Below are 12,401 nucleotides of genomic sequence, written 5' to 3'. Positions count from 1 at the left end.
GCTCTGCAGAATGGCTAATCTTAGAAGTAACACAGGCTCTTTGTGGTAAACTACAGCACACACACACACACAAATAATCCAAGCCCTAAAAATGGAACGGAGGTAGAACTGGGCCAAATAAAAGTGCTCTGAAAGATGGCTTAACTACTTAGGTAGACATAAGCTGGATAGATGACTAGACTTAACTGACATCCATTTGACAACAAGAACAACGAATTGTCAGGGGCAGGAGCTGAGAGAATGACTGCTAAATCTCATCAGGCTTTTTGTTTATATATGAAAGAGATTTGAAGAAAGCAGGCAGTTTGCAGTTAGATCTAATGAAACCTACATGAGTGTTATTACTATACAGGTACTCCATGTCCTGAAATAGAATTTTTTTCCCCCCAAATCACTGTTTTTTACTTTATTGTATTGGTATTGAAGAAATATAATTATTCTTTCAAGACTTGGTTTTGTAAGGGTTGGAACATTTTGACATACAGGTTACTGATAGATTTAACCTAAATTTACAGGGCTACATTTTTGTTGTACTGCTTTCCTACTTAACAGATGAGATTTTGGCACACATTTTTGTGTCATAGCAAATGGAAGATCGTAGCAGCCCTTCACACCAAATTTGGATTGGATGTGCTCTCAGTTTATAAAATGAGCCTTTCAACTTTTCAAATTCTGTTATTTTACTTTTTTTGGCCATCAGTTTCTCATTTTATAGCACAATCTCACTTTAGTTTGCTGTGTTTAAAAAACATAATAAAATAAACTATGGGGAGCCTGAGCATTGTTATAGTGGGCGAAGAAGATCCCAAACTTCCGGAAAGCGACAGATTAGTCCAGCAATGTGGAAGATTAAGTAAATTAACAGACATTGTATACACCAACTGGTCAAAGCTATAATCCTCCTGTTTATTCTAACGTTAGATGGATGAGATGCAAATGTTTTTAATGCCTGTTGTTGATCTGTGTCCCAGTTTAAAGTTCTGGTGGTTTATGTTAGTAGAGTAGATTGGCTTGCTGATTTTTGCTAATGCAGATCAGAAATTCCCAAATGTTTACAATAGCAGGATATTTATAGTTTTACAGGAGTCTAATATATTTGATCAGATGTGGAAACAGGGAGGCAGTAAAGTTTGTTGCCAGCTAAACAATGTAATCAGCAGACCCATTAGTAGCAAACTTGCCCCCTGTTCTTCTCCTTTGCCTTCTCCTCCAGGAATTTACCAAGACTCAGTCCTTGAAATCATTAGTTACAACGCAGCCTTAAGTTTAGTCTGAGCCCCAGCTGTGCCGAATACCAACTAGCAAGACTTTCCTTTTACTGACAGGTTTACCTTGGTATTCATGAAGGATCCCAGACCTTAGCCCTCAGTGGTGGGAAAGGACAACTACTTGTGCACTTTTCTCTTCTTCCATAGTATTTCAGCCTTTATGTTTGAATTGGCTGACGCAAAACAAGAGTATTCAGAGATGCTAAATTGTTCAACAAAAGATTAGCCTGCAATGCAGCTCTGCCATTGTGGAGCACTCTTACTCAGTACAATGCTGAAGCTTACTATAGAAGGGGCATTTTCTTTGCAGAAAGCGGGTTCCTGTGTTGTAAAAGCGTTGCAATTCAAGCTATTTGGTAAAACTGGAACTCACAGAATTCTAGGCGTTAAGTTTGATTAATGAATGGCAAGGAAAACCCTTACCTGATATACTGTAGATTTAATTAGACATTCTGCTGTAACTTGCGGAAGCATTTCACAGTGGATTAGCTGCTGGGAGAAGAGGGCTTCTTTTCCTTCTACACTAAATTGTTTAAATTCTACACCCTTCACTTCATTTGTTTGCTTCTGCTGGGTTTTCACTAATGGGGGCCCCTTTTCATTGTATTTGTGCTTTCAATCCATTCAGCCATTCCCTGCACATTCCATATTTTTGTGTTTGTGTAACACATTCATAAATAACATTACATGCTTCCAGATTCTGGGAAATTAACAAATGTAATTTTTTTCTTTCCTTTCTCAACTAACACTTTGTGGAATATAGCTTCTCTAATTCAAAAGGTAAAAACCCCTGTATCTTATACAGAAAGTGATACAATTGTTTTCTTTGATATTAGTAATATGTTAGAGTCAATTTAGTATTGCTATTATTTTAACATATGCAGGAGTAATTTGTAATGCCTTTTTTCTAACAGTGGCTATTCTCTCCCCCAAACCCTTTAAACTGTACTTCAGGTATTTCTTTGCTGTTTTGGCAATCCTAACCATTCTGGGAGTTCTCAATGGATTGGTGCTGCTTCCTGTTCTTCTCTCATTCTTTGGACCATACCCTGAGGTCAGTAAAATTAATGGTGAACAGAAAAAATAATACTATGTCTGCACTGCTGTCCCCCTCAGTCACCCACCATTTTTAGAAACTATTTTAAAAACTTTCTTGGATTAATTTGTTTGCTCTCAGGCTTTTAAATAATTTTTTATTAAAAGTGCTGTTTGTTATGTAGTTGGTACTACTCTACTTTTAAAATTTTCTTTAATAAGTCCTGTTTTAGAGGTCGCACTAAGCTAACCTGATAGTATTTATACTACTAGCATAATGTGATCTGCAAACAAGTTTGGAAAATAAGGATTTCCCTCAGTATTTTGCAAAAGATAGTGTGTTTTATACACATTCTTCCCTACCTCACTGGCTCTGTTGAATTCCTCAAAGTGTTTAGCTGAGCAGACCACCAGGAAGGCCTGTGTGGACCAACACACACAGTGGTGGTCCACAGACCACACCTTGATAACCATGATTGGTCTGCCAGAAGGTCCCCACTGTCCAGTCACCTCTCCCTGCAGCATTTTTCTCCCTCAAGTAGGGATGCAGGGAAGGCTTCACTTAGATGTTGATGACTTTACAGGACAAAGCTCAAATCCAGACTCCAGGTTCAGAGATACCAACATTATATTTAGTTGTTGATCATTAACTCTGGAGTTATGTGGGGTTATCTTTATCACGTGTCAGTAGAATCAGTGTGCTATGTTTCACATCCCTATATATATGTGTGTGCACAAGACTAAAACACAAGGTATGTATACAGCACCAGTATATTCCAGAAGTGTTTGGGTTCTTTTAATATTAGTAAAACAGTTTTGACAATAATGTGTAATCTCTTAATTCCTAACAGTATGCATGACCTGTCTCTTACTCAAGCAATGTGTATGTGTGTGTTATTACCATATATATTGCTGTGATGTATGTATCCATCTCTCTTTGCAAATAGACACTGAATCCCACTGTACCAACCCACAGAGGTGATTTTATGAAATCACTGCTAATGCTTGCTGAAGGGAGAGGGAAGCCCGCATATTATTTTTACTTTTATATTTACAAGTGCAAGTGCATGCACATACACACATAAAGGCACTTCCTGAGACAATGATACCTAGAAGAATCGGTGTAGTCCTGTTTACATACATATCCACTGATGGAGATCATGTCTTTTACACTTCCATTAATTTTTTTCACTTCAGTATCTATGCTCATCAGAAAACTGTTGCTAAGGTTGTTGTGGCATGGCAGGGTGTGTTTGTGTCAAGCACTAGTGATTAAAAGGGTAAAGCTAGCTGAATGTAACTGAAAGCATTGCTGTCATCAGGTTTCTCCAGCCAACGGACGTGACAGATTGCCCACACCATCTCCTGAGCCACCCCCCGGTACCGTCAGGTTTGCACTGCCACCTGGCCACACACATAATGCTTCGGATTCCTCTGATTCTGAGTACAGCTCTCAAACCACCGTGTCTGGCATCAGTGAAGAGCTTCATCAGTACGAGGCCACACAAGGTCCTGGGGCACCAGTCCATCAAGTAATAGTGGAAGCGACTGAGGATCCTCTCTTTGCAAGATCCACTGTAAGTAGCTTTCTAAGTAGCTTTCATATGGACTAGCAGGAGGGCAAGAAGGAGTTTTTTGGTGTGTTTTTTTTTTTTTTTTAATCTATCTATTTATTTTCATGGAAAACTCTTTCTAGCTGATTGTGACTTTGTGCCAAAACCTGTTAGCAGGGAGTGAAGGTTTTTCCCATTCTCTTCTTCAGAATTGAGTTGGAGGTAAAGCGGTGGTACAAAAGCAGAGGCCTTTGGCATGGGTAATTGCTGTTACATCCTATTGGCACCAGCCACAAGAGAGAGCTCTCAGTCTGTTTGATGACTGTGTTCAGAGAGAGGATGAGAGATTACAAGATCTCAACCTCTTTCACACATCTTGTGAATTGCTATCATATACCTCTCTGTGATAGTACATTTTGGGGAGAAAGATTAGAGCGAGAAGAAAGTAGTTCAAGTGCTTGACCAAATCTTGGGCCTTGTTGCTTCTTGCCACTGGGTTGGCATAATTGCGATTTCAAAAGAAAGTGAAAAAGCTCTGTCTCCTACCCCTGCTGATGTTGCATGCTGAGCTGCAATGCGGATCTGGTTTTGTTCAGCAGAGGCCTAGAAATAGGTACAAGCACAGCCACATTTGAAGTTGGTCACGGTTTATTGACTGATGTAGCTGCTGTGCTTCATGCTCTTTATGGAAATCAGAAAACAGATTCCTACAGTCTATACAAACTACCCTACTAACATCCTGTGTATGTTCCCTGCATGGAATAGACCCTTTTCCAAATGCCTGCAATTCTGCTTGTTGAGTTAAGATCAAGTGCTTGTCACCCATCCCTTTGAAAAGATGGACCAGCATGTAGGAAGCTTACAATAATGTTTTCAGCTGTCATCCTGTGTTTTTCTGACGGTATGCTTTCCAGGTTTTAATAACTTCAGACAAAAACCATGGAAAAATCAATTACCAGATTCCAGAACTTTCCCTTTGTAGGGTTAGAGCATCATTATAATTATTCTCAGCATAAAATATAAGCAAAGCATAGTATTTGTTTGCTCTGCTTTGCAGAGGTGTAACCGTGCGTGTCCCTCTCAGGTGGTTCAGCCGGAAGCAAGGCATCAGCCGAATCCCAGGCTGCAATCGAATCCAGAGCCCAGCACACAGCAGCCATGGCGTCAGGGCAGACAGCCCAAAAGGGAAGTGAGGGAAGGGCTGCGACCACCTCCTTACCGCCCTCGCAGGGATGCTTTTGAAATTTCTACTGAAGGGCACTCGGGACCCAGCAACAGGGATCGCTCAGGCCCCAAGGCTCGTTCCCACAGCGTGAGAAGCCCGGCGTTCGGGGCCGCGGGCGCTGCAGGAGCAGCCTACTGCCAGCCTATCACTACTGTGACTGCCTCGGCTTCCGTCACTGTTGCTGTCCACTCTGCCCTGCACAGCCACAGCTCCCGGGGAGCGAGCTTTCCATCCTACGACGGACACCATGAAGCTGGCCACGCACCGTTTGAGGACCCACATGTGCCTTTTAATGTGCGGTGTGAAAGAAGAAATTCGAAAGTAGAGGTTATAGAACTGCAAGATGTTGAATGTGAGGAGAGGACACCTGGCAACAGCTCACAGTAAGGTAGGTCCATCACATGTAACTGCAAGCTTTGGCTTGTGTCAGGCAATGGTGTGATCAAAAGAAAGAGGAAAAATGAAGTTCCTCAGAGGTACCTTTTCTTTAGATAGCACTACTTACAGGTCACACTGATCACCTTAAATGTGCTAACTATGAATATAGTACATTTTGCACTAGATGAGAGGATGGCTAAGGTAGTCCTCTCCAACACTGAGAAGTCATAGTGCATTCAGACATAAACTACTTTAAAAAGCCTTGCAAGATGGATAAGTATATCATACAATCCCAGTTTACCAGATGAGAAAAATGAAGCAGACATGTTGTGTAACATCTTCAGAGCTGTCCTGACTGCCTTTACCATTTCATTAGTTCTGTCTTTTGATCTCTGAATCAGGCATGCTCTAAAATGTTATATAAAATGACGTTTCTTAGGAGAGTGTAAAATTGCCAGCTACTTCAGGAGTTGTCATCTCTTGAATGAAATAGTTTGTGAAAGAATTTAAAGTGCATAAAGGGAATGAATCCCTCTGCAGGGTGAGCCGAGTGAGAAGTGGGAAGTCCTGCCATGCCTAGTGCACTGCTGCTCAGCAGGGTGTCCCCTGCTCTTTGGGGGGCCCTTCAGAGGGCCTTCCCAGTGACCTCACACACTGGAGGTGTCTGAGCCGACCTCTGCCTTGCCAGGGCCAGCTGCTGTGGCTATTGCAGATTTGCATAGTGTAGAGCTGCCCATTGAGTTTTTACACTGAAAACTTTTTGGGGCTGTTACCTGAAAACTATTTCTCACTGTTTTCACACTGTTCTTCTCTTGGAGGGGAAAAAGGAAGTGTTAGAATAGTTACTTATCTGTGGATTCCTGTTTTTTCTCTTTGCTTGTCTGAGCTTTTTTATTGACAGACACTAGTTAGAGCAGAGAAAGTAATTTTATTTTGATTCTAGAATATTTTGCACGTACATACGCATGCATGTGCATGCACACACACAGAGTTTTGACGGAAATTTTGATGATAATTTGAAGTGAAACTACTTTCTGAATTATAAAATGTGTTTTCAAGCATCCCAAAACGTAGAAATGAATGCTTTTAGCCATGCAATCTAGATGTATGACAAGTAATAGTATCCACAGTATAAGGAAATACTTGGGCTCAGCTTTTTCAAGCTGAAGTGTGTGGTAGTATGAGATTCTTAAGTAAGCTCAGTATTCAATGTAGCATACTTGTCCTCCAACTGTTCCTTGGTTTTGACTGAATTTGTCACAGGTATCTAAAATTGGGAACTTAGAAATTAAAGCATCTACATTTTTTAAATTGGCATCAGTATTTTTTCACCAGGAAATTAATGACTGAGATGAAAGCAGAGCCAGCATTTCCTGACTGGTAACTAACCACAAGAATCATGAAATGAGTTGGCTTAGTTTGATTTGCTTGTTTTTCTTGAAATTTGGTGAATGTTTGCTTTTTTCCCTCTCCTTCTTTGTACAGGGTAATAATTGAAGCAAAGAAGAGGCCAAAGATGGAAAACTGTATTCCAGAACTGCTTGAAGAGAAGAACTGCTTGAAGTTGTAGAAAAGGACATGCTGCATCAGGACAACAGTTCACTGTTACTGTAACCTATTGTATTATTTTGTTAAATATTTCTTTTAAGTATTTAAAAGATGTACACATATGTAATATACAAAAGAACGATGTAAAGTAGTATAATCTGGAGTAATTTGCCTCTGGGCAATGGAATGGGGACAATATTGTGTGCTCTTTGTACTTTTTGTACATTGATATCTGTGCCACAACTAAGCTTAATCTAGTTCTAAATTTCAGCATAAGTTGCTGCTGCTTAAATATTTTATAATTTACTTGTATAATTCTATGCAAATATTGCTATGTAATAGGATTTTTTAAAGGTGGTACATGTCTTAAAAATATTTTAAATTTGCGTATCACAACCCTGTGGTAGTATGAAATGTTACTGTTAACTTTCAAACACGCTATGCGTGGTAATTTTTAAAACAAGCAAATATGAAGAAAAGCAAGTTAATCTGGGAGGCTTAAATAGATTTAGCTATGTGCAGGTTTTATTTTGCTGTATGTGTCCATGTGTGCATCTGGAAATATGCATGCTTCTGTGTCTATGTTCCTGGTGTACTGTAGTTTCTCTTCTACTGTGTGTTAACACTTGGTGGGCTTACAAACCCACTGATGCTGATGTGAGTCTGGCTTTCCCTGTTAGTAGGAACTAGTGAAAACTCTGTTGTTGTTTACCAATATATACAACTATAGACTGCCATCATCAAAGGCCCAACTAAAATACTAGAGAAGACAGGGAGTTGAGGTTTGGAATTATGTTTCAGTTCCCAAACTCTTAATGACTTGGTTCACATGACTTTGGTCAAGTCACTTAACTGCCCCATGGCTCAGTTTCTCATTCTGTAAAATGGTTATATTTACACTTACCTACCTCCCAGGAATGTGAGGCTTAATTACTGTTCATGTAGTGCTTTGATTTCCTTTTTTCCCTTGCAGAAGGTGCCAGGTAAGTGCAAGCACTATAACCATTATTTTTTTACTTCCAAAGGTGCTGGATATTGAGAGGTGCTGGTGGTTATAGAAATACAATGAGCATCTGCCTTATTTTGATACTGTTAATTGAGTGGCATTAGAAGCTGGATAATGAATTGTTTGATGGTGAGCCACAGCTTAGCTGAGTCATTACAGCAATGAAAGCAGTATCTTTGGTCACCTTATTTTCATGGCAGGAAGGAGTTAACAGTAAGGGATAAAAATTAAATGGAAGGATTAAAAAAAAAAAAAGTATATTCACTTTTTAAATAGAAATGGCTTTCTGGTGGGCCGGGACGGTAATGACACGTAAGGCCTGGGTAGTTCTTTTCTCTATTGTTTGTGTTTTCCCATGCTGCATCGGCACTTTTAATTAAAACAGCTAAACTGGGATCTCTTTGCGAAACTAATTTAGCTTTTTGTACTATTATTTTTAAACTAAAAGGGGATTGCTGCAGGTGAAGGGTCTGGAAAAACACTACAATCTGTGTTCCAGTTGGAAACAAACCGTAGGAACAAAGAACCTTAATTTAAAATAATGCAACACAAGTTATCGTTCTCTCTGTCTTCTTTTTTCATCTTTTTTCTGCCCTTCTCCAAGCTGTTTTTTAGAGCAGGTAGATGTTAAATTTTGTATTCAGAGCCAAACATAACCAGTATTCAGTTTCTAAACACAGCAGTGGTAGGGCTTTTCTTTATATATATATATACATATATATATATATATATATATACCTGAACAGCAGTGGCCAATTCTTTGATGGGAAAGTGTTTTTCTCCAGTGGCTTCAGGGAGTCTTCTTTGCCCACAGACCTTGCCAGCAAAACGAATGGGGATAATTAGAATGCACAAATTTCCATGCCTTTTTTGCTCACTTGAAAACACTTTGATATGAGGCACTTGTTTACAGATCTCCAATGTGAACACTCGAAGAGCAGGTGGCGAGAGCCTGGTGTCATTCCCGTGATACATAAGCTACTGTTTCAGTGCACACCAAGGGTTAATGTCGCAACTGCCTACTGGTCCAGTTCACTGTCTAACATGAAAACTCTTGATGACAAAAAGATGAGGGCCCCCAATTTAGCACTAGCAGCATAGTGACCTCAGATCATGCAAACTCTGCAACAAAACTGTATGGTACTAATTGGAAGCTGCCTTCAACCACCAAGCTTGTGCGCTTACGTGTCAGAGGTTGGCAGCGCTCCCACTGGCACTGCTGCTGCCTCTGTGCTGCAGGCTGCCTTGCTGCCTGCTCTTCCTCGGGAGGGAAGGGGCCCAGGGCAAGCTGCAGTGTCTGCCACCTGCCCAAGTCTTCCTGCGTACTTGTGTGTGGGTGAGCTATCTGCTGCTTTGTGCACAATGTAGACCTTCTTCTTCGATAGTCACATTGGCAAGGGGAGAACTCAGTGGCTGGCAACATTTATTTTGTTTTGGTTTTGTTTCTTAACTTTTTTAATCATGGGTGATATTTATATTTTTGTATCATAAGAATGTTTTTCTTACAGTATTTGTCATGCCAGTTTATAACAAACAAAATGCAGGGATTTTATTTGTATTGGAAACACTATTACAGTTATGTTTTTACTGTTTAATGGATTTTTATTTGTATAGAGTGCTTACTAATGTTAAATAGGAAAGAGTATATAACATTTACATTATGGACTTGTTGTAGGTTTTAGTGTAAGGAGTTAAAAGGAAAAAAATATTCAAACTGGGTCTCATTGCCTGCCTGTTTGGTAGGAGTGGGTTTGTGTCATTTCAGTTACAAAGATAAAATTATGCCATATAATTTATTTATATGAAAATTTATTTTTGTAGTGTACATAGTAGTCATCAAGTCTTTTGACAGAAGTATATTTTTAAAGAGTTTATATGTAATGATGATACCATTATGTTTTGGAACACTGCTGAGATACAATTACAGTGCACACTTTTTCTTGTAAACCCCGGGGAGAAAACAAAGTGTTTAACAGTGTTAAGAGAGAAAGAGAGTGTGAATATTCAAACAATTCTGAACTGTGTTTTAGTTACCATTTGTGATCTAGTGTGGTTCTCATTTTAAGCTTTGAATGGAAATTGTACAAACTCTCTAAATATTAATGTTCAAACACTGATAGAAATTCTAACATGAATAAAAAAATATTATAACTTACAGGGTATGGATTTGGTTGTTTATGGAATGCTTCTTTATTTACTGCTGGTCATCTCTGCAGGTGCAACCATGCAATCATTCTGATTTGGAGCGTGAATCTGAGATCTTTCAATATTTGGGATGTGTGGGATATTCAGATTTGCCCATTTTGGAGCAGGAGCCATTTGCTACCCTGTCCAAATGGTAGCATGCTGGTCCTTGTCTGTTGATTCTGTTACCTTTGTTGCAGGTTGGGGGATAGGTTTAGGACTGGGTTATACATGTCAGTCTCACTCTGAGTGAAACAATTTGTGTAGACTTCAAACTCTTTGCTAATATATAAACACTTGGCTTATATAAACACTTTATATAACGGTTATTTCTTCTTAGATGTGGGAGGAAATTCTCTGTCTTTTTCCCATCTCTGTGGTTGCTCCCTAAATTGGATAAGAAAATCAGTCTGGTATTTCCACTTTGTGGAAGAAAAAATAAACGTGCAGTTCTGAAAACTACAGCCATCCATAAGAAGGGAGACTCTTGACAAAATTCCCTCTGGGAAGCATGCTACCACTTGCCAGCCAGGGTGCAGGTCCCTGTGCCCTGCATGAGCCCCACTTGGCAGGGAGGAGAGGCTACTGTGGGCAGCAGAGTGAGCAGTGTTAAGTAGCAACATCTGTCTGAAGTCATTTGCATCATAAACCTCAGTGTGGTTTCTCCTGTGCAGATACTCTGCTGAGCATCCTTCAAAGTGCCACAGAACCAGCAGTCCTTTATTTTATCCTGTAACCCTTAGATGACTTTTTTACATGAGTCTTCTAAATTTCTCATAAGCAAAAAGCCCAAACATGTCTTGAGATAATTTATAATTCAGCCTCTACTTTCCATGGTCAGAGGAAATACAAATACAATTTTCTATTTTATGTTTTCTGGAAGTTTTACCACACAAGAGAAAAATAGAGTTAAAGGACTTGAAATGCAAAACACATGTATTTTTGCTACTCAAAATACTCCCCCTCACACCCTCAGGATTAGCCAGCCTGAGTCAGGTTGCAGATTTGGCTTTTGTAGATACTGCCCATGAGAACAGTGCTCACTTAGGCCTTGCTTTAGCTCAGCTCACTCACTTCGTCTTCTGTGTCCCAGCCATCCATGGGAAGAGTTCCATTCACACAGCTGGAAACCATGTAAATAAATCGATACATTCTCTCTGTCAGAACATAGGATTTTTTCTTTTAACATTCCATTTTGCATCAACAAAAGCTATTTACATTATATTACTTGTCATGTTAAGGTTTCTTATCATTTTGCTGTCAGTCTTATTAACCACAGGTAAGAACTTGATTAGATTTTTGCCAGAGATTGGCCATATTTATTCAGGCCTTAAGTAAACATGTGGCCAAATTTTTGTTGGCCTAATGCATGTATTTAACAGCTTCAGGAATGCTGCATGCTGCTAAACTGCAGCAGCACTGTTGTATGAACAGGTGTTTCATTTTTGTTAACTTTTACTCCCAATGAGAATTTGAGACACTGACTGTTTATATCTGAATATACCACTGCCAAATTTTAATTATTTTTAATGTCTGCTTCAAGCAATGAGAACAATTACTACTTTCCAACTCCATTTAATCATTCTTGTCTTTTTTGTTGCATACATGTTGAATCTTATTGCTAGAACAGAGTGCGTGCCAGGAAACTGCACCACCTAGCTTGAGTGGCTTGAAAAAATACATGCCCAGTTTAACTTTCCCTGGTTAATTTCAGCTAATTAAGCACAAAAGCAAAGCAGTATTCTGCTTTGACCAAAAAAAAAGAGAAAAAAATTTATATGCTGGCATATTTTACATATTTGATGCTGCAGATATTATTTTGCTCCTACAGACACTATGTAAGCAAAAGAAATCTCTCCCTCAGATACTCAGTTGTCTGCAGTGTCATCCAGGCCACTTATCACAGCTTTCCTTATGAACACTTCCACTCTTCATTTTCACAGCCGTAACTGGACGTGTCGCTAGTGTTTCTGCTGCCACAGCAGCTAGGCCTGCTTGCCATTGGTGCAAGGTAAGCCTGCAGTGGAGAAGATTGTATTTAGGGTTAATGATGCACAGAACACAAGGCATCTTGTGGTTTAGTCTGTTCTGCTAATCCAAGCATTCTCACAGGCTCTTCTCCAGGCTTAACTCAAGCTGCCAGTTAAGACATGCTGGATCTGTGAGTCACCTAGATGAATTAGGATGTCATGTGTGCACAGGGG

General features: G+C 39.6%; 1 protein-coding gene across 1 annotated transcript in view; it reads left to right on the top strand.

The window, feature by feature from the left end:
• Window positions 1-7,074, top strand: part of PTCH1 (patched 1) — a 73,130-nt gene extending 66,056 nt beyond the window's left edge. Inside the window, exons 21-24 of the mRNA XM_082301343.1 lie at window positions 2,223-2,322; window positions 3,626-3,880; window positions 4,941-5,469; window positions 6,945-7,074. Coding sequence (XP_082157469.1) covers window positions 2,223-2,322; window positions 3,626-3,880; window positions 4,941-5,468 — 883 coding nt within the window. The 3' untranslated portion in view covers window position 5,469; window positions 6,945-7,074. The remainder of the gene's footprint in view (window positions 1-2,222; window positions 2,323-3,625; window positions 3,881-4,940; window positions 5,470-6,944) is intronic.
• The last annotated feature ends 5,327 nt before the right edge of the window (window positions 7,075-12,401 follow it).

This window comes from Coloeus monedula (assembly GCF_965178545.1).
Source record: "Coloeus monedula genome assembly, chromosome: Z".
Classification (NCBI taxonomy): Eukaryota; Metazoa; Chordata; class Aves; order Passeriformes; family Corvidae; genus Coloeus; species Coloeus monedula.
The sequence above is the reverse complement of the archived record's forward strand: the minus strand, read 5'-3'. Positions and strand labels throughout refer to the sequence as shown.